Source organism: Austrofundulus limnaeus, unplaced genomic scaffold, assembly GCF_001266775.1.
Source record: "Austrofundulus limnaeus strain Quisiro unplaced genomic scaffold, Austrofundulus_limnaeus-1.0 Scaffold8, whole genome shotgun sequence".
In the NCBI taxonomy this organism is placed as follows: Eukaryota; Metazoa; Chordata; class Actinopteri; order Cyprinodontiformes; family Rivulidae; genus Austrofundulus; species Austrofundulus limnaeus.
In genome coordinates, this window is record NW_013952410.1 from 2,753,986 (window position 1) to 2,777,052 (window position 23,067).

Sequence of the window (23,067 nt, forward strand, 5' to 3'; positions counted from 1 at the left end):
CTAGTTAGTGGCAATTTCGTTTTTTCTATCGCTTGTTAACTAGTGTGTGAACGTCTGTACTGATGCTGCTGTGACACCTGAATTTCCTCTCAGCAGGACAATAAAGGCTATTTCTATTGTATCCTATTCTAAAATATGACCCATGAATGACTTAAATTTAAGTCTGCAAAAGTATGAGATTTTGAAATGGAAAATATGTAGAACTTTGTGTTTATCTGTTTAGTTTAGAGGAAGATGCTCAGAGTTGCTCTAAAAATCTAAATAAAATAAGGCAAGTTTATTTACCATTTATAGTAGTTTTTTTCTTTCTTTTTTTATTGTTTTTTTATCTCGTAAATTAACAAGTAACAGAATTTAATGTGTTCCAAATCTGATAATTAAAAAAATAAAAAAATAAAAAAGAATAAACCAAGATGAAATTGTTTAACATTTTATTGCTATTTAAAATTAAAAATCCTGTTCAGTCAAAGACAATGTACTACCTTTAAATTACACAAATAAAATTAGGCAAAACAAACCTTTTGGCATGAAGAAAAGAAAGAAAGAAACCTGTGGTACCTCAATTTGAGCCTTTTTTTTAGCACAGCATTGCTGCTACAATTGTTAGATAGAACTGTTATAAAATGCATATTGTACTTTTTTTAGTAGTACACAGAGCAAAAAAAAAACCTACTAAACATACAACACTTTTCTCGCTATAACATTTAAATGTAAAACTGAGGTTCTGTGGTGGATTATGACATGTAAGCCTAAAATAAAATCCAACGCGATGTGCTAATTATGAACACATCAATGAAATCCCTGGCACTTGTACCTACAGTGCAGTGGGGACAAAGGCTGCAGCTGCATCCTGAACAAGTCACTGTTGTTACAGTACAGTATGTATGGGCTCATTCAGCGTGCTCAACAATCTGAATCACATCCTTGTTGTCCTAAAAACATCAGTGCTCAAGATGACAAACGTGAAAGTAAAGCGTCCTCTTCGCAATGACACCATCATTGAAAAGACCAAAACAAAACTTCAAGTATATTCCAAACGCAGCTCCTCTGTTTAACCACTACAGCTGGATCTAAACAGACTAAAGTCTAAGCATGCAAACTCTACTAATGTGCAGCCGCTTTTGCTTTCCGTGACACACACCGCACAATGCATATTAGGAACTAGTGGGAGCTCTGAGAGGTTTGGCTCTTCTCGCTGGGGCATTTAAACCAGCTTGTGTTCTAGGCAGCAAAAAGGCTTGGCTTACAACACTCACATTCGAAATATTCGGTCCCTTAATTGGGCTGCACTTAAACATCACACGAGTAAAACAAAACAAAAGAAAAGCGTCAGCATTTGAAAGTTAAAACATTTTGAGTTCCCTGGGCAGCAAAAAAACATAAAATAATTACCATAAAGCAATCTGATACGAGTTATCAAATAAATTAAAATCTGAAAACAGGAATAAATTTACTGATACAGCTGGCAAATGTAAGCTTTTTACAAACATATTTAAAACTTCCAATCTGCATTCTTCATCACTGTATTCGTGAAACACCTTACAAAATAAATAAATAAATAAATAAATAAATAAATAACTTTTGCATTGTTTAGTCGTTTTAAATTCTTTCTTTTACAGTACCATGACTTGTAACCGTATGGTAAAATATGAAACAATAAGTGCAATGAGAACAGAGAGGCGACTCCACCCTCTGACGTTGCTGATGCTGATGGGAGGGATGAAGGATTTCAGTGGTGTGCTGGTCTGAGGAGTCATCTAACCTAAACTGAACAACACCCTTCAGTAACCTCAAATCCTCCAGCAGAGATCCTAGTTGATCTTCCACGAGGCAAATGGGCAAGGTTGAGACCCCGTTCAGAGTCCAGTCTGCACTGGGGTTACTAAGATCTAGGTTTGGCTGGGGTGGGAGTCATGGCAGAGGTGACAGGCGGGCGTTGAGGTCAAAAGGCAAGGTTTCAGGAGCCAGGCTTGCCACGGTGGCCTCAGAAGTGGTCCATCCTGGCGGCAAAAAGGCTGCGGGAGCGTGGCGCGGCCGAGGAGAGGCGGCCAAAGCTGGACGAAGGCCACTTCATGATGAACTGGGAGGTCACTGGCAGCAGGTACCTGGACAGACGGACACGAGTGAGGGGATGGAGGGATTAGGGGAAAGGATGAACATAATGAGAGGATTAGTCCTGCAAAGGTCACAATTTAGAGGTCGGGCTGCTTTAGTCTGCACAGAGACAAGCATATAACCCACTTTTCATATATTGACTACCATTTATGGCCTTCTTCATTTGCACAGCTCAATTTTAATAATGACCTGGAGGATGTCATGACAAATTATGATGCCCTTTAGTCTCGAAAAGCACTAAAAAAAACTTATGAGGTTAAATCCATTTGATCAGAAGTATTTTCTGCAGAGCAGGTAACAAGCAATGGCACTACCAGCAAACATGCTTTGTCTTTAAAAACGCCAGTTTTAGTTTGGCACAGAACATGGATTGTATTTTTTGAACATTAATCTTCATGTTTAATGGACCTTTTCATGGATACCGTTTAGCATCACCTAAATTGTTTGGGGGAATTGTTTGGGGGCACATGAAAGAAAAGTCAACGATGGACAGGTTGTCAAACATTAAAGATTAGACAAATGCGCAGCTCAAAATGTTTCTTTTGGTTCATGATGTATTAAATTATAATCAGAAAAACGACTAACTTGTTCAGAACTGGCTGCTCAAATGTTGGGATTAGTGCCTGAAATAGCAACTTGGGAGACACAAAATAGAGGTAAGGCTGTACTGTTGTGCAATAATTTTACTATAGATATAATGTATTAAAGGAGCAATATTATGTGTTTCTCAGGCATACATTTAAATACTATACCATAATAAAGTATCTACGTCACCTTTAGTTGTTATTAAAATGCTGTTTTTATGTTTAAATAGAAAATAAACTTATCTTCTCATCACTTCCTCTTCTAAACGCCTTGAAATTGGCCTCTGTCTCTTTAAGAACCACCTTCCGCTTCTGTCTCGCCCATTTCAGTGCCGGGGGGGGAGGGGTGCTCCGTGTTGAGGACGCTCGGCTTACAGACACGTCCCAGGGGCGTTTCTGGTACCAAAAGGCGTTTCTGGTACCCACCTGTCGTTTTGCTCCTCAGCATGGCTGCCTAAAAACGCTGCAGGATTTCTGAAACATGCATGAATGAGTCAAAGCAAGGCTTTGGGGCATGTTTTTTATGAGAGTATAACATTATAACAAGATATAAAACTCAAAAAAGTTGATTTTACGTGATATTGCCCCTTTGATTTCTATAGTAGCTCACAATATCAAATATATTGCCAGAGAAAATACAAGTATACAGTGACCATATCAACAGCAGTGGGGCTGAGTGATAAACCTAAAGCCTACATTCAGTCTTGACACTGGCGGATCTATAATTTATTAAATACTGGGTATAAAATGTCCCTGGCCATACATCAAATTTTGCATAAATAGTAATTTGATGTATGTGTTTTTGTTTCAATGGTGGTAAATGCATTTGTTATTGTGGTTTATAACCTTCTTGATGGTGTTATTAAACTGTATACAATTATATATATATTAATTAAAATTTTAAGACCAATATATATGGAATATATATATATTTTAAGATCTATATATTTTGGAATATTTAGTATCCAAGATAGCTGTAGACCACATCAACATATTTATCACTAAACCTGTATTATAATATTAGACCTTGTCTTCATGTATCTGTGATGACTGTTGCACATATATATATAAGTACATACATATATGAGTACACGGCACAGAGATCTCCAAGACCCATTTTCACAGTCATTCAGTTCACACACCAGCACCAAATGCCGCCAAACGATGCTTTGTGTTAGGCTAAGATGGCAGTATCCACAAAAAGGTCCATTTAGGGGTTTAGAGCTTTAATAAATTTATTCAACGAATGAATCGTTGCAGCTTTTTCTTGAGTAATTTTTCTTTCAGCTGCTCCCTTCTACAGGGTTTAACACAGCGAGCAAACTCGCATTCTAAAATCTGGCTATTGTTTTACGTCGGATACAGCTCCTGACCAAGGCTCAAACCCGCAGCCTAAGGATTGCAGGACTGTGGCACTGTCCACCAAGCTACTGCAGCCCTTAGCCCTTTAATGTGCATTGTTCATCCAAACTACACAGAGTGCCCTTACTTACTTTCCTGTTTAAAAAGTTATACAGAAAAAACTGTGTGTTCTGAAACTAAATTGTGACCATCATGCTGCTTTTTAGGCCAGTTTGGCTTTTCTACTTTGACCCTTAAATTTCTAGTATCATGAACAGAAAATCCTCACCTATCATTCCGAGGCACAGACGTCAGTACCTTTCTAAGACTTTTCTATGACACCTTCCACCGAGACAGAGCAGTGAGGCAGCTCCTGCTAACAGCGTTCCAGTACCTGAGAATGAGACCAGTGTCAGGTTGAGATAGAGTCGAGGAGGAGCTCAACCCTGCTCCAATCCCCCTTAGTTACTAGAAATGAGTCAGATACGGTTGTCAGAGCAATGTCAGATGAGATGATCAGATCCCGTTCAGGGTTAACTGAAGCTTAAGCAAAAACGTTAGGGCRATGTTTAGAAGATATGAAATGGGGAGTTTAAAATTCTTCCACACTGATCAGTTTCAGCATTGACCTACAATTATGGGCTTTTTTCCGGAAGACTTAAATCATTAAATTATACATTCAGTGACCCTATTTTTTTTACATCTTCAGCAAGGATCTTTATTTAATAAAATATACATCTAATGCTCGTTTAGTTAAACAAGCACAATGGTCATAAGAAGTAGTCCCTGTGGAAGTGTTTTAGATGTGACAGTCTAATCAAAAAGGACCCACTGGGGCTGAGGATTAGAGAAAAGGAATAATATCTTCTTTAAAAGCTTGTGTAGCGATAGCACATTTTTCTCTGACAGTTCTCGCTCCTTGTGAAATAGCTCTTGGACAAATTAGCTGAGCAGCTTCTCCTGAAGTCGACCGGAAAAGAAAAGAAGAAAAAAAGATGTCGCTGAGGGCATCCGTTTCAATGTAGTGTCAAACCCAGGAGAGTTACGAGGGATTCATATTAAATTGATTTAGTCCAATGAGAGTGTCCTTGAAAGTGCTTCAAGTGGGTTGTATGTATCCCTCAAGCACATAGTCTTCATCTGAGCCCAGACTAGGTGAACAATGGCTCAGTGTGACATTTGTTCTTAAAAGTTCTCCACTCAAACCCCAGAGAGGTGGGAAAGCTTTGCCTTTCACATATTTGTCCATTATGTAGCTCAGAGTACAGTTTCATAGTGCATTAAATGATTTCATACCAAGATTTAAATGTCACCCTTGGATTGATTTCCGCCTTGTTTTCTGTGTTTATTTTCCCTCCTCTCTGCACCGTGTGTTTTTTTTTTTCCTCACTCCACCAAGAGATTCACCCACATCTGTGGGGATTGTATTTCGATCACAGCTCTATTTCCAAAGTTGGAAACCTCGAGCCAAAGCATGAAAACAGGGGTCGAGAAAGTAAGGGAGGAGGGAAGGAAAGAAAGAAGGAAACAAGGAAAGAAAGAAAATTAAATTTTGAACATTCATGTGGGGCTGTGTGTCTGTTCTATGAGCTCCTCTGCTATTCACTTTGAGAATATTYAGCGCATATAAAGAATCACTCTGGTGGTGGTGAAATACGAGGAAGGTGGTGGGAGGGATGGGGGGTTGCCTCTCACGTCCAAGCGGCTGCTGTCTCTGCAGGCTATATTTAATTGGACCCTCATTCGGTATCTTCCAGGTCCGTCCTCCTTTTGATCACGGAGAGGGCCTTGGCAACTCTACGCATGCTTGAAAGCCAGTGGGAGSCATGTTCACGCACTTGTGCTTTACTTGAATCCATCAGCGGATACAGATACTGGTCTTCGAATCTACACATGCAAAGCTGCTATCCACTGCTGTTTCTCCCGACAAGCCAATCTGAAGTCCTCCATTGAGATGCAAGTGCCACGATGCATTAAGAGGAGGCCAGACGAAACAAAATACCATGACTAAGGATGCAGAGGGAGACTRCTACGGTAGCTGACGCAATCACAAACCAAGAGTTATAAAGAAGCTCGAAGGTTATCTGCAGCCCACACGGAGCTCAACCACCCCAATTAATTCTAATTACTGCCACGCTTTTCAGACAAATTAAAGTTAATAGAATCTGAAACTTTAGCCATCATGAGAAAATTGTCTTTAGGTATTGGCAGTAATTCCAGGCTTAACAAGGAAATCATTAGTGGGGTTATTTGGCTACTTCCTCTCATCAGCCCACACAAGCCCAATGAGTGTCCTCCAACCCAGGAGGCTTTTGACACACTTGATCAGAGCTCTCCACGCAGGAAGGCTGTTTGAACAGGAGCGGGCAGGTGTGGTTAAACCCCGTGGACCMCAGTCAACAAACTTTGACCTGTGCTGAAAGCTGAAAAAATGAAAATTACTTTGTGTAACTTCTGYATATGTATAAATCCAATGATGGCTTACTGAATTAAAGAAAATTATAATAATAAATACAATATTTATTTTTAAAAGGGTGAAAAGATTTAGGTGGATACATTGCAGAAGTCTCCTATAGATCAACAATTAAAGATGGACATCATCCATTGTGCACTGCTGTTTTGAAACAATAAGATAAGTTTAGTTGTCACTACAGATGCACTAGATGCAGTATTTTAGGAGGATTTTATTTTCCTGATTTTTTTAACTATTCTATAGACCTATATTAGAGAGAACACATTTTTTCTCATTTCTGGTTTATTTGAAAATTTGTCAGGTGTCAGGGCCTTCTCTCTCTCTGCCACTGAATAAAATGGTGATCTGTTCCTACACAGAGGTGTTTGTACAAATAAAATCCAGCTAAAAAGAAATAGCGGTTCATCTTTTTATATGAACCAGAATATACGTCCTTAACCTCTTAATCTTTTCTGCACAATTCAACACATAAAAGTACACCAGAAGAAAAAGAATTTAATAGCAGGTTTTGAGAGTAAAATAARATTTTGCAACATTTTTGGGTAAAAAAAAAAGGGGGGGGGGGGTAAAATGAAAAGATCTTCAATTATTGTTGGAGATTTTAAATTGTTAAGTAACTTAAGTAATTCACACACAGCTTTCCATTAGGATAGGATGCAGCAAACAATTTGTATTCTATACTGAATCCATTCAATTACACAAATTAAATAACATATATTGTGTATTTATTTTGTTTTCATTGAAGCTGCAAAGCTGAAACTGGTGACTAAACTAAGCATTGTATTGAAACCGAACACATTTTTGTGACCAAATAAAAGAAGCAGCATTATAAAGAAAAAAAAAAAAACACAACTTCTGCATTACCATCAACATATTTGCAACCACCTCCACAAATGATCCACGCTTTCTTTTAACAGCCTYTTAAGTCTCTTGTGGTTTTTACTTATTACCTTAGGGACTAGAATCATTCATTTGCACGAGGTTGTAAAATTGCTGTAGTAAAGTTGTCATTTTTACGTGTGATCTATGGAAATTAATTTGGGTTTTTTTTTTCAGCTGTGTTCTTATGCAAACAAACTCACTTTTTATTTTATTTTTTTKAGCTCATGTATTGAACTGGTAAAACTTGAAAGGACATTCATATAAAAACAAAACACCCCTGCGTTCTTTTAATTTGTCTTCAAACTATACATCTAACAAGCCTTTCGGACACGTCATGTATTTTCTTTAATAGATAGGTTCACTGACGCAAAAGTCTTGAAGTCATCTGAAGTGTCTGGAGAGAGGGATCACTGCTGCCACGTCACAGGAACATGAGCATGCACACCCACACACTCGCACACACATTATTCACCCTTTCATGAGGAAATAATCCTAATTGCTTCTCAGCCATCTGAATTGGCTTGTGTCGGCCCTTTGCATGCCTGATGGAGAGATGTGAGCCATTTGGGTTGCGGAGCCGCAAGCCACACGATGTCAACCAAACCTTTTCTGTCTTCTAGTGAAGAAGAGAGGTGCGCTCAGGTTGATCGTGCACTGATGTGGTGCAAGTGAGGCCCTCAGTTCCCACTGAGGCCACTTGAACAGAACGTATACTCAGTGTAAAGTATGGTGCTCTTGGTTAAAGCGTGTGACAGACACAGAGGAAGTTTGTGCAAGCTGGCTGAATGTCTGAAGCATGGACCAAAAGTGTGCCAAACATTCTGAATGTGCTTCCTTCTCTTCTATTGTTTTAATTATGAACAAACTGTTTTCAGTTTTAGGCAACACGTAAGCAGAGCTTTTGAAACTCGTCTCCACGCTATATAGATAAATTCCTTTGTCGTTTTTAAATGATAAAAAAGCAAAAGAGAAGGAGACCATGTCAGATTGTTGGTTCTGCAGCCAAAGCAACCRTTTTTTAGCATTTGAATCAGACCGTCATCAAATATATGAGGTGGTGGCGGCAGMAAAAAGCAGTGAGTATTGCTCAAGAATGGGGCAACCAAACCAAGCAGAGACCTGCGTTGAGGGGCGAAGAGACGGAGGAAGAGGAGGAGGAAGAAGCGGCAGCGACAGCAGCAGGAGTGGAGCCATGAGTAGAGGTTGATCCAGCCGCAAATGGAAAGCTTTTTTTTTTTTTACACAGACATATATAGACACATAAGAAACAAAGACAAACAGATGCAAACTTAAAGCTACACTAAAGAATATCACCTGCAAACACGTGGTTCTGTGTATAATCAAGTTCTAAAATCTTTACAATGACATATTATTTAATGACAAATTATTTACAGTCATTATCCTTGAAAATATTCTCAAGATTATAGTATTAGTATTAACTATACCAACAATGAAAAAAACTTTTTAAAAAAGTACTTTGATTCCATACAAAGCTGAATACTTTTTAACAGCTCAGGTTTTTTCTACAGTAGAAGCAAAGTGATAGCCTGTTAAAATATGCACAGAGTTATGAATCATGAAAAGCGAGGCCCCGGGAAAAAAAAAAGAGCTCTCTCTCGTAAGGTCATTTGCTGCTCAGACTCATCTGGGCTCTAATTGAATTAAGAAGGCCTCGAGGGGCCCCAGGCTAACCTGAGTGCTAATCTGTGGGCCATTATTTCCTGTTAACAGCATACTCTCCCTCTCTCCCCACTCCCAACCCAGCTCCCACCCTGTCTGCCAGCCCAAAGCACGTGTGATTTAAAAGTTCACTCATTCCAAACCTGAGCGGCTGTCCCCTGTGGGGTTCGGTGTTAAAAATAGAAGGAGGCTGATTTTTGCTTGTTTGTTTTATCACGCCTGCATTAGGAAGATGATGGCTCCAAGGCTCCATAGAGGGGGGGAAGAGGAAATTTTTCCTGAAAGAGGTTTAATGATGATAGCTGTATCATAGCAATGTGTTTGTCAGTGCTTTCTAAAGGGAATTTATTTACTTGGCACTTTTGGGGTTTAGGCTGTTTTAATTAACTTTCTACCTCGACCTGAATATCCGATGAAAACACCAAAATAAATATTTATCAAGGATGTTTGCTGTTATCGCTACACGTGTTCAGCACCATAGTGGGCTTCACTTAATGCCCCTGTGTTGTGTATATGTCTTTTTATTTGGTTTTGTGGCAACTCACCAATGAGCCACAGTGTTAAAACTAGGCTCTGTTGGTTTCCTGGACCGTTTCAAATTTTGGGATCTTTCTGAGATGCAGGGTGGAGCTTAGGGCCCCAGATACTCCATCCAAACTGACAAAATCGGCTTTCATTGTCACAGTTGTGTGACGAAAATTACGTCATGTCGTCCACCAATTCTTTTTTTTTTCTTTTTAATTTCTTCAGTAGAAAAAAGAACTTCATATTAGTTTCTTAATTTCAAATATCATCAGTGATTTTTTTTAAGTAAAGAGAAAATCCAAAAAGAGGGAAAAGCAAAGAGAAAATGTAATTAGAAAGATTAAAATAGAGATTGCTGTATGCTGTATGTACAGTATATATANAGAAGGTAGAAAGCAATGAGGTATATTTAGGTGTATATACCTCATTGGTAGAAAGTCCTTACTCTTGTCTCATTTTAGCAAATATATGTATATATATGGGTATGTGTATATATGTATGCATGCCATCCATTATTTTATCCATTTATTTTTAGGTGAGTGGACAGATGTTGGGTGTGTGGTCCTGTGTTTTCTTGGTTGTGTATTTAATATACTTCTAATCTCTATTTCAACCGTCCACCAATTCTTGTAACAACCTGTCGTGAGACGTGATGTGAGAACTTAATATATCATTGGTCAGAAGTTTGGATGGAGTATAATGGGCTCTTCAGTCGAAGCTCAATTTTTTTTAATCACCATACTGGGTCATTACAGGCTTATCAATGGCTTTTTACATTAACTGTCAAGGAGTTTTCTTTGTATAAATTTCTTTGTTTTATGAAATCTGCTACTTACAATAAATATTACAGCTGAGGAATAAGATGTTGGTTCAAGATGTCTTTTAGGACAATAATTAAAAGTGAACACTGTAGAGYAGTGGTTCCCAAAGTTGGGGTCGTGACCCAAAGTCGGGTCCTGAAACATAAAGGTGGGGTCCTGAAATGATTTTTTGAATTAATTACACTAAAAAATGAGAACTAACAAACTTTTTATGCCTTTGTTGTTACAAAAGAGTAATGTCAGTGTATTTACATTGGACAAAAATAGCTTAATGAATATTGTTACTATGTCTTTGTTTATCTGATGTGAAAACAGTGTTTATTAACCAACAACAGCTGGGGTCTCAGGTCTCTGCTGCTGGTATTTTGTGGGTCAAAAGCTGAAAAGTTTGGGAACCATTGCTGTAGAGCTTTAGCTCAATCCAACAAATACACTGATTACGTGCAACAGAGGAGCTGACAGACCCTTGAAATGTGTTCTTGAATCTTCTCCAGCTGTGTTTTGAAGAAGAAATACTAGAAGAAACATTTAAGCTCTTAATAGGGACATATCAAAAGGCTTGGAGGGCCCTCTCACCTGGTGTCATCCCATTCGGGGCTGAGTCCGGTCAAAGAGCCACGGGACTCTGAAACGAACTTGTAAACGACCAGTAGGCAGTCTCGGCACAACTGGACCAGCCGCCGGCAGCACTGCAGCTCCAGGGGCGACAGCACCTCGCTGCCCTTGCTGAAGACGGTCTCCCACGACGAACTGAAAACCAGTAGTCAATTTCAAGACACGGGGTTACACATATCACCTGAAAGTCACAATGGTGAACTGATGGGGTTTGCATTACGACCACACAAATTAACGTGCAAACCTTTTCACTGGGTGGAAAATTCATTTGCACACAYCCTCAATTGCGCAGACAAAGAGGAAGACACACAGAGGAAGGATAAAACAAATCCAAGTACAGTTAACCCTCTTAACAATCCCAGACATACCCCTGACTGAGAGAGCCTCAACAACTGAGACAGACAACCCCAGGGGGTACTTTTGATGTCTTCCCCTCCTTGGGAGGTGGGACGTGCCTCCTCTGAAAGAGTTCAAAACTGCATGTTTCCATTCTCCTCCTCCTAAGTCCTTTTTTTTTAAAGCCTGTTGAATTCATCGGCCACAAAAGCTGCTGGGCTGTTTGATTGTTGTTAAGTCCCTTAGATAAAATATCAAACAAGAGACAGAGAGGAGTGGGGGGWGAATGGGGGGTCTTCACCCTGGATTTGCAGTGTGCTTTTCAARCTGTAACCGCCTCAACTGCCGCTGCGTGATACGAGGCCCCTGTCGGGTTCATCCATGTTGGGACCATGATCTGTTGCAGGGAGGGGCTAGATGATAGCCTAGCAAGCTAGCGGTTTCATCCAGGGCATGCTGTGATCAGACAAAGGCTAAGCGGGGGTGCGGCCAACTGCGGGCAGCCTGGCTTGACTAATCCTGACAGGCCAATATCCCTTTACCCAATCGTTGCCATTTCTTACAGTATCTCATTTTCAATCACTCTCTACTTTCTCTCTGCGAGACGGTTTGTCGTTTTCTCTCGCCCGGCTCGTCAGTCACTTCATCTCTGTCGCCTGCTCTTCTCCTATGCACTTGCCCTCAATTAGTACTTCAGAAGGAAGTAAGGGAGAAGAATGGAGAGTTGCGGRCGGTGACTCGGGTTACCCCCTCTGAGCCCTCTGTGTCAGGGGGAACATGGCACTGAACAACTGACCTGTAAGGAATATCAGGAGGAGGAGATGTGAGAAGGTCACACCTTTATCGCAGAGGAAATGAAAAGCAACCAGCACCGCAGCTGTCTGCGGATCTGTATTGTACACATGAGGGCCTAGTTGAGAATGCTTGTGTGTAAAATAAACGGCTGGAGAACAGTTTGAGAGAGGCAGAGCTGTGAATTTTTATGTGCTTTAAAAAAAAAGAAAAAAAGGCAGCCGAGTGTACCACTTGTRGGAAACAATATTATTTGGTGTGTTTTGATGTGGCTTCACCAAATGAGATTTAAGTTAAGTGGCTCGGGTTGTGGGAAGTCACTCTGTCGCTTCAAAATGTAGAAGACAAAAAACAAATAAGTAAAAAGATACCACAATAAATTTTTTTAAGAGAATCAAATAACAGCTTGAACTGAAGTGGCCTTCATTCACCTCCTCCTCACTTTCATTCGCCTATCCCCCTCTCGTCTTGCTCTCACCTGTGAATAAGCTCTGATTAACAGCCGCGATTTAAGGAAAAGTGCAACGGGGTCCGCTCAGTCTGTCAGTCACTCTCTGACTGCATTTCTTCTGCAGTCACACTGAATGAAAATGGCACACTGTCCCTGCTGTCACTAAAACTAGTATATTGATGAACAGAGGGCTTGCGGGCATGTAGAAATTGCGTGCTACATGAGCCTCTAGTTACGGAGATGGAAGAGTGATATTACGCAATGAATAAAGGGGTAATTGGCCTGCAGTGTGATCACTTGCTTGTGTTGATTCAACGAAATTAGATTCCATTCATTTTTTGTGACATTCAGAGCAATTTGTTACAGTATGTGTGCCAGTGGGTGTATGTGAGTTTGAGCTTTCTGTTGCACTTGGTTCAGGTCATTAGCAAAAATTACGCTCGTATTAAGAATAGTAGAGTTGTTTTTATTTGAATAAGCTGATAAAATCAGCCTCATTTATTAGCGATAACTAGTAAGCTTTGATTCTCTGCCCATCCGCATTGTGATGCTGCTGTAATGCCAGATGTAAACTTTCTCAAGATTAATCACACCAACTAACCRCTTCTTCAGCTTCCGATGAAATCACTTGTAAATTTTCACTGTCATGAAAACAAGGTTGTAAGCCAGTGTAAGGAATTGTTCAAATTGGAAACCTGAGTAATACGCAGAAAACTGATAAAGTTCTCAGTTAAATGTTTATTTTCAGATCTAAAGAGTCCATTTCACTCCGAGCCTGTCTGTGGCATCAGAGTCTAAACTAAAATGGCCACGAATCACGTGTTCAAACAATGGCTGTGTCTCAATATAGAATCTGCATCCTCATGAGTGCATTTTTGTTGGCAACTTAGTATGTCACTTTCCTGCACCAAAGGCTGTCCAATTCACATCCTCCCTCTCATGAAGACTCTGAATGTGGCCCACAAAATCCTGAAAATGACGGCTTCATCTGACAATCCTTCCAAGCTGAGGATATCCCAGGATTCATTGCACATCAACAAACTAAACAGAAAAACAAAGATGGCAGAGTTTTGTTTTTACCAAGTCAGCGTAGTTTGGAAATTCATCACAGTCTGAAGAATTTGATTTTAAATGTGAATTTAGCAACTTAGCTGATGAAATTTATGCTGCAATAAGATGTTAAATAAAATACAACTACAAATACTGATACTGGAGCTCAAACCAAATTATTTATGTTTTTTTTATTTATTTATGTGTAACGTTCTTAACTGTGAAGTTATTCCTCCAGTGAAAAGACATGTGAGKACATATCCCAATGCATTTTATGTTCAAGGCATGAGATAAAACRTAACACAATGGTAACAGAGTAGCGTGTGGCCATGCAAACAWGCGTAMSTCATGTGAAGGCTAGATTGCCTCATTTCACAGACTTTATGCAGCCTACCTGGACTGTGTAGGCTGTGGCATTCGTGGGCCACAGTCTAGGTAGGCTGCAGACTCTGAATTAAGACACAGCCCTTGTTTATAGAAATCCTGGTCACACCACCTGGGGATGGTCACTTTTATTTGAGCACTGAAATGCCAGAAATGTAAACTATTATATGTTTACCCGGCTGGAGCACAATATATATTAAAAAGAGACTTGTTGATTCTCTAAATTACTACGACTCATCACAAAGTATGAGATATAAGGCTGTGTCTAAAACTCAGTTAACCAACCACAAAATACCTTCAACTAAATCCCTTTCTCTATTTTTCTATGTTATTRTTTGTTTGTTTTTTGTATCTTCTTCGAGTTTCTTTTCGAAATGGTCACTACTGTTGCAAGTGGAAATCCATGCATAACATTGACTTCCACTTATTGACAACAATAARTGGGCAGCAATACAGGTAATGTCTTGCTCAGTCCGTTCTCACCCAGTGTTGGAGAAGCAGTTCCATAAGCCCTGGCCRTGACTCCAGAGAAGTCGATTGAACACACGGTGGAACAGCCGATAGAGATGTAGGCTTTCGACATCTGGGTCCCTCCAGATCCGATGCAGCGCCGAGCGGACATTGGTTCGTACAATATCTAACACCTGAGAGAAAAAAAACGATGATAGTGAGATGAGGGGGAAAAAAGATAAAAACCAAGTATGTGTTAACGAGCAAATTGCAAGTTCCGATGTGGAAAAAGTAATGCCGCTGCTTATTCATATGCAGATTTTGCCATTTGTTCAAAATGTAATTTCTACCTCTTTTTCCTCCCCATAAATTAGTAATCACAACTGTAACCAGGACTACTCACAAACAAAGAGCAAACTTGCATTTATGAATAAATCCAGACCAAAATGCACAATCAAGAATGGAAACAAACAGATTTTTACCAAAGAAAAAGCAAAAATGACTTCATAYGGATCTCTGTCAAACAAGTATTTGAGCAGTTTTGGCTGTACGTTTCTACCAGTCTCCGTGCACAGATTTAAAGCCTACATCTCATTTGTGTGTGTGAGTGTGTGAGGCTGTGCTATAGGCAGGACGGAAACGATCGGGGCAGACAGTGGAGAGCCTCAGAGAGGACTAATTGCTGCACCAATGTCAGTCTTGGAGAGAAGGTGTCAGAAGTTCCCGGGCGGTCTACAGACACCTGCGCCAAACCTTCCATCTTCTCCCTCTTCCTTCTCCCATCCCTCCACACCTCACAGCCTCCTCTTCCTCCCCTTTTTCTTCCTCTTTTCATTCCAGCTCAGAGCAGCTCTGAGACCCTTTTGACTTTGATTCCTCGCTCCTCATTACTGAAGTGCCCATCCGTCTGAGCATCCGCTCGTGCGTGCGTGTGTGTGTGTGTGTGTGTGTGTGTGTGTGTGTGTGTGTGTGTGTGTGTGTGTGTGTGTGTGTTTGCAATGCGAAAAGTGAGATTTCCCTACAGCAACACGAGATGAGCAAGGCATGCACGCACACTCAGACAAACTGATAGATGAGTAAACACACACGGATATGTTTTGGTATGGTAATCAGACGGCAGAGCGGTGGGTGCTACGTTCCTGACCTCTGCCTGCTGCTCATTAGGCTGCTTCACTCCAAATAAACATGTGCTCACACCACCACAGCCCACCGCACAGCTGAGCACAGTGGTGCAGAAAGCAGTGGCTGAGAGATCACATCATTACTGACACGCCTACTGCATGCCATTTCATGTCTTGTCCCCTCTTCTTTGTTTACATCTTTTTTGGTGTTTCTGCCTCTTATGCTCTGACACAGTAATGATCTTCATGCTTGTCATGTTTTTATTTTTTTTGGTGGGGTGGGGGGTCTTTTTTCCCTCTTTTTCTCTCAAGTTAGATTTGGGGATTATTTTTGTGTTTTAAAAGTTGTTCAAAAGCTTTCAAAGAAATAGGTAGGAGTAGTGACATTTTGTCACATTCGCCAATTTTAACAATGTCCATTCTTGTGCAGAATGACAGTATAGAACTTGTGACAGCAAACGGCAGAGGCAAGCCATTTATACAGGCGTCAAAAGATGAATGTGTCCCATCTTTTAACATTTTTAGACCCTACACCAAAAAAAAGGATTATCTCAAAGAATTGTCTCTGACACAAGGTTCAATTTTTTTTGTAYCATCTGCCAATGGTAAAGTTGAAAACATTCTTTGCCAAAATTGCCTTTAATTGACCATACACTGCCATAATGATTTACTAGAGCTATTAGAAAGCACACTTATTTTCAGAACCATACCTGAAGAGACTACAATAGATATTACTAAATGTAAAACTAACCACTTAATTCCTAATTTAATTTATTTGCATCATTACAGCAGCTGCTCTTTTACTCTTTTATTGGCCAAAGGGAGTATAAAGATGGACTGGTACATGCAACCATTTCACTGAATTGTTTTATAAAAGAGTCCAATGTTTGACACTTCATCTCTAAATAACATTAGAACCGTTCTTGGTGTGTGTTTAGACATGTCACAATGCAATAATCTCTGCAAACTTTTATCCCATATAAATAAAACAAACATGCTAAAAACTAAAATGGAAGTTTTGAATAAATGCACAGGCAGAAACTAACATGAGATTTCAAAACAAAGACAAACCAAAATGGAGTTTGAATTCTTCTATAAAACTCACCTTTCGTTGTTTGGTTGTGTCCAACTTCACCAGCCAATAAGATGCAACTTTTGGTTTATGGTATTTCCAGTTGTCGTGGATCTGTGCAATAAACATTGATAATAAAAACAACGTATATAATGATGTTATAAACATATTTAAATCATATTCATAAAGGCAACTAACAGGCCTTTAACACTGGCAAAATATTTACCAGTTTATATTCTGAATATTATTATATATTATAATTGTACCATATTAGAGACACTGGAAAGAAACTTAGAGTGCAAAAAAATCAATGGATCTTTTAATAAAGATTGGTTGTTTCTAATTATTAGACATTCACTGCACTCAATGTGCTATTTCTGTGCAATTAATCATTGTCAAAGAGAATAGTTTAACTTATAAAAGTTTAAAGGCATTAAACTCTCAATAATTTAAGAGAAATTCCTTGGTCTAATCCACACACTCATTCTAGAAGATCTATTATTACATCACATCATTATATGGACTTTGTATTATTGCTGGTTAGTGTCTCGGTTCATTTCATTGTTTTGAGGTTTTCACGTAATAGTCCTTGTTAAAGGACTATTAATTACTTCACTTATAACAGGACGATTACGCACAAAAAGCTGAAATGCTTGCATAATTTTTGTCACTTCAAACTGGGGAATATTGGAAGGTACAAGGTGAGACAATGTTTATCTTGCTGTCACCAAACAAAGTGCTGTTTGTTCGTCCACTGTTTAAAACTAAGCATTTTTGCTTTGTAATTACTTTTAGGTTAATTGTCAAATATAAAACCAACATAAAACCTCTGTCTCTTTCTATTTATTGGTGAATTTAACTGCAAGCATAACTGGTAAAATGGAATCTTAGGAAAGAAATTCTGCGTGAAGGATTTAGGCAAAAAATAATCCTTTGAATATTGTTTGTTATGCTCAAAAGCTGTGCAAGATATGCCCATGCACTGTGCACCTACAGGCACTGTTGCTGCTGTTGTGTTGACTTAGCCTGCCCTTCTCCACAGTTGCACCTGGGTTTACAAACTGGTTCTGATTATGTTAAGTATACTCACAAACCAAAACGCACACAGCTGGATTTCAGTTACTTTAAAATTATTATTATTTTAAATTCCTGTAGGTATTTCCTAACAATACTTACTTGCTGGAGTTTTATTAATTTGCATGATGAGGATATTTTCTGTCTCCAAAAACAAGGATAGTTCCTCTACAGACTGTTTAAATTTAAATTTATATTACAAGTATACTCAACTCAAAAACACTGTAGTTCTGTACAGATTTTGCATTTCAAAAATATCTCATAAGGAGCCTAGAACAAGGCAGGAAATCGTTTCCTGCTGCACATCACTGATCACTCAGTCTTTTTATTTTACCTGCTAAGCTGCATGCTCATTTGTCACATTGTGTTTTACATGTACACAAATTACGGTCAATTAACATGTAACAAAAAAAAGGTACATGAAACATTTCATCTTTCAATGGATCTAAGAGCAACAAAAGGAGGAGATTCTGAGTGGAAGATAAGGGAGGCAATTACTCGGATACAAACACATCATTAGTTCAATTACACCTAGACTTTAAATCATAGCAAAAAATACTAAAGATTGTTTTTGTGCCAAGTGAACACTTCCCTCCTGAGGCGATGAGTCTGCCGTACAGGTGCATCCGCTCAGCTGTGTTTCTATGGTGCTCTCATTAGTGTTTGTTAACAGTACAAGTGTCGTGGTAATTGTCTTTCTCAGCCCTTACACACCCAGGTGTTATGCTCATTCATAAATTGTTCTTAATATTCTGGACACTGTGATTTGCCACAATAAATTATGTTGTGTTAGTTTGCCTCAAACAAAAMCTGAAGGAAAGAATGTGCTGTCCGTCTACCTGCTGTTATCAGAGAGCCTCTGCYGCATCTACCCTTGTCGATTTCAAAAACCGAGGAGCCAAGCAAGAAATACCTTGCACATTAGTTCAAATGTGACACAGAAGAATAATTGACCCAGCTTCTTGTTTATTCCTGTGGGTGTATTTCACATGTATCCTTCTGAGAACAAATTTTACYCATTGAAAGTCCTGATGTTTTTGCCACTTGTCCTTGTGAAGACCAACTGGCTGGTTTCTGCTCATTCTGCACTATGAAAATGCACAAACGGCCCCTTTTGAGGACAGCAGTGGCTCTAACAAAGGGCAGAATAAGTGTAGAAAGGTGCTTGTACAGTACTTTTTTTGTAAATGTATAATCTCTATCATTTAATAAGAGCCTCTGCTTTTTTTATTATTAATTCACATCATTTAGACACTGGCTGTATTGTGTTCACTCCATAACTAGATGCTTGTAGTAAACTTAGAATAACAACACTGCAATCATTAGCTGCATTAAAAGCCACCATCAAAACTGCCAAAATCAGCTTTCATTGTTGAAGTTGCATGAAAATTATTGCTTCCACCCTATCATGATACAACCCACCGAGAGAATTTTTCACCCCCCTTTGCATAAAAACTTAAGAACTGAGAATCAGACTGTTATACCTGGAAGCAGACTTTTATAAATATAGTCAAATCTCCAAAAACTTGTGTAATAAAAGATGACAAAGGAATAAGCCTGCAGAAAACTGTGGAGCTTTAACTGGGATAGATTAGAGGACAAATAATGTCGGGTTTAGGAGGGGTTTTTTTTTTCCCCCAGACTCTATCAAAAAATAAATAAATAAAATAAAAAATAAAAAACCTGCAGTGACGTATACCACAGCAGTATGAGGTTTCCCAATAGCTCGGCAAGGTGTATCTCAGAAGCTATAGGTGTGTGTGTGAAATCGAACGTTGAACAACCATGTGACTGTGCGTCAACTGTTCGGTTTCAGATAATGGGCCCTTAACAGTACTGCATTTACAAATAACATTTGCATACAACTTTTGTCAACAGAAAATAGCTGTATGTGGCCACTTCCTGTTTTGTTTTYATCACAAATGTAAGTAATATTTATGCCAACGGGACACTTACCGTTATTTCATCTGTATTTACATGTTTGTTTCTGTGTTTACAGAAATTGTTCATGTTTAACAGGGCCCAAATGTCCCTGCATTCTCTTGTTGAGAATGAAAGTGAGCATGTCAAACCACAAGGAGACCACATGTGGTAAAAAGTGGAATCCATGTCTTGATTTTTTTTTTTTTTGTTAAACTCTTTCACACTTTAGTCATCCTCCAGCGGTTGTTTTCCTATTTATTACACACCTAGTTATCACAATTAAAAAATGTACAGAAATACACAAACAACAAAAACAAAGGTCAGTAAAAATCCTGTGCCCACCTCATCCAAAACAGCTTCAGCCTCCTCTTCAGTTTTCCCAGGAAACCTGATCCGCATGGCAATAAGGGCAGACAGAGTTTGACGCACCAGCTCAGCCTCCTGCTCTTTACTTCTTAGATTTATCAATGGGTCACCCTTAAAATAAATACAAATAAGCACCAAGTTACAAAACAATGATAATAAAATATGAGGAAGGCTATCTGGCATAAAACAATTGGCAAATATTCCATGCAAGTTCACACACTGTGGCAATCCCTGCAGAAAGGAGCAGCCGGAAGAAAAACATCTAAAATTTCCTTTTATATACAATATTTTTCTGACTTCTTCCAGCATTCGCATTAGCAAATACTATCAAGCCAACAAATGCACTGAATAAATGTCTTCATTTGTTCTGTTTTTAGTGACTGTTGCTTTATTTTATTCATCATCTTACAGTTTGTGTGAGAAAGGTGGATTGCATCAACTCTGTTACATTACAGAAGGGAAACTTCACCAAAGTGAAATGTATATCTGTGGATCTATGTTTGATTACTCTGGCTGGCTTTCTCAAGGACCAGGATGTGTGACACAAAAATCTGAATTTTTGGAACTGAAATTGAATTATGGAGCTGAAAGTGAAAGTAATAAAACTGAATTTTTAATAAACCAAAACACAGTTTCCAAGCAAACCGATTCAAATTCAAAACTTTTAATTCAGTTTCAAATCATTAAATTCAGTTTCAATTTAGTGAAATTCATTTTCAAACCAATGCATTCAATTTCAAATTATGCACATTCAGATTCAATCTGAGCAATTCAAATTCAATTCCTGCTGGCACAAGATTTATCCCATACAGACGGACTAACTTTGAATTTGTCTGGAGCTAAATTGCTGGCTTCGAATATGGTCTATTTCTTAAACCAGCTAAACAACCTCATGCTGAAGACAGATGACAAGAGAGTAATGAGCTAATATCTCAGCAGCCTGAAAGACAGCTACAGCCAACTGACACAAAAATGGAGCACGAACTTCAGCTGAATGACAAGGAGTCTTTTGCAGAACCAGAACCATGACTGGAACCCCACTTAGCACCACAAACAGAAGAACCACAACAGGATTTCATCCAGCCTGCAACAGGAGGACCAGACTTCCCTTCCTCTCCACCAGGAGACCTTAACCTGTCAACTTACAATGAGGATGTAAGGCCTACTTCCAGAAGAAGACCCCGGTCTGAAGTGATACTGGGCAAAAGTAAAAGATAGATGGATGGAGGAGGATATACAAGAGTGGAAAGTGTGTAATATGAGCATACTATAATGAAGAGTATTTTACTGTCTGGGTGAAATAAAAAAAATTGAATTTCTGGGTTTGGGAAATGTTAAGAATATGCTGTTGTGATGCACATCTGTTAGATATTTATAAATAAAGAGCTGTTTACACATTACCTACTTAGTTTTGTATTGACATATTTTTGTTATGTCAAGAGAAGGAGTTGAAAGAATTTTGTGTTTGAATAACTGAATTTCTGATGCAAATTTTACACTTTCTGATCAATTAGTCATTTAATTTAAACAGGAAGAGAATCAGTACGTTTCATATTTAATGCGTCCCTGCTCAACAGGATAAACATGGAAAATTGTAGATATACCAGTGTAGCAGTGCTGACGTAAAAGGTACCGCCCCCAGGGGTCTGACCAGGATGTTTGGGTTATGTTAGGTGCACGTAAGACTCAAGACTTTGTGGAGTCTTTAGCATAGGCAGGGGCAGAAGCAGAAGAAGTCATTTGGTTCTGATCAGACTCAGGTCTGAGCAGAGATGGAGTTTTTTTTAGAGTTGAAGAATAAACCTTTTAACTTAGAATTCACTTGGTTTTCTTCACAATTCAACCTTTTAAACTTAGAATTCACTTGGTTTTCTTCACAATTCAACCTTTTTAACTTAGAATTCAATTGGTTTTCTTCGCAATTATTCTGGCTTTCAATTTTTGATTATGTTTTCTTACACAAACATACATGGGAAAAAAGAATAGAAATAGAGGAAGTAGGTGGAAAGCAACAGATGGTCACAAAATAAAATAATACTGTCTCTCTGGAAATAGACATTGATTCTTAATTATTTTATTAAGCCAGCTAGGAGAAGTGGATCAAAAGAAAATTGGTAAATGCAACATTATGAAAGCATGATTAGTGTAGGCTTAAATGCTTAGCATCCCAATGGACGTACACATAATTTGAATTCTGAAAGAAGTAAAACTCAACTTGTGTTTTAGGAAACCTACTATGTTAGAGTGGATCGTTCCTAGGCTGTTGCTGTGAGGTACCCGGTGGGCGGAGCTACTGCGGCTCAGCGAATGAGAGCGAAGTGTGGCTGAGCTCGGTCTGGTAAGAGGCGTTGCCAAGGGAACTGTAGGAGAAGGCCTGGTGGACAATGCTCGCACCTCACTGGGCGACGAAAGAGAGGCAATAGAGCGAGGGCAAGAAATGGAGCGTCTGATTGGGCCAGAGAGCGTAGGTGACACAGACAGAGCGGTGCTGGGTTTGAGTGACTTCAGTGGAGGTTTCCAGTGCATCCGACCTGTAGAGGAAGACACAACAAAAGAAGGTGTGTTAGAAGATTTTTTTTTTTTTTTTCATTTTTGAGCCAGTGTTCCAATCACACATTCTGCTATGTTTCATGCAGCACCTGGGTTACAGGATGAAGTGTGGCATTAAAACTCCCATAGCTGCACTGCAGCCCCACCGGCCCTGCGGTCAAACACCACAGCATGTGTAGTCAAAACCAGAAAATAAACTGTAATCTGGTTCATGTTTGGTTGAGGGGTAGATTAAAGAGCTGTTCTCGGTCTCAGGCACATTAGACAAACAGATGCAAGGACATGCAAAGTGAAGTAGAAAACACATAGTGACACTCTCTTTCACCCTTGACTCTGTTCCAGCTTGTCTGCAGGCCAATGTATTAGTGTGTGCAACATCAAGCAAGCATTCAATTTTGTGTGTGTGTGTGTGTGTGTGTGTGTGTGTGTGTGTGTGTGTGTGTGTGTGTGTGTGTGTGTGTG

General features: G+C 39.2%; 1 protein-coding gene across 6 annotated transcripts in view; it reads right to left on the bottom strand.

Moving 5' to 3' along the window:
• Window positions 1-414: 414 nt before the first annotated feature.
• ttll7 (tubulin tyrosine ligase-like family, member 7) overlaps window positions 415-23,067 on the bottom strand; it is a 95,856-nt gene continuing 73,203 nt past the window's right edge. Inside the window, exons 16-22 of one of the 6 annotated variants that reach the window (XM_014000043.1) lie at window positions 22,291-22,586; window positions 20,032-20,166; window positions 16,726-16,806; window positions 14,533-14,693; window positions 10,998-11,171; window positions 4,330-4,434; window positions 2,018-2,105 (exon numbers count right to left, since the gene is read on the bottom strand). In XM_014000043.1, coding sequence (XP_013855497.1) covers window positions 4,374-4,434; window positions 10,998-11,171; window positions 14,533-14,693; window positions 16,726-16,806; window positions 20,032-20,166; window positions 22,291-22,586 — 908 coding nt within the window. In that variant the 3' untranslated portion in view covers window positions 2,018-2,105; window positions 4,330-4,373. Of the gene's footprint in view, window positions 2,106-2,974; window positions 3,174-4,329; window positions 4,435-7,051; window positions 8,622-10,997; window positions 11,172-13,333; window positions 13,657-14,532; window positions 14,694-16,725; window positions 16,807-20,031; window positions 20,167-22,290; window positions 22,587-23,067 lie in introns of those variants that run through there. The other 5 variants (XM_014000048.1, XM_014000034.1, XM_014000054.1 and 2 more) reach the window with 5 other exon arrangements.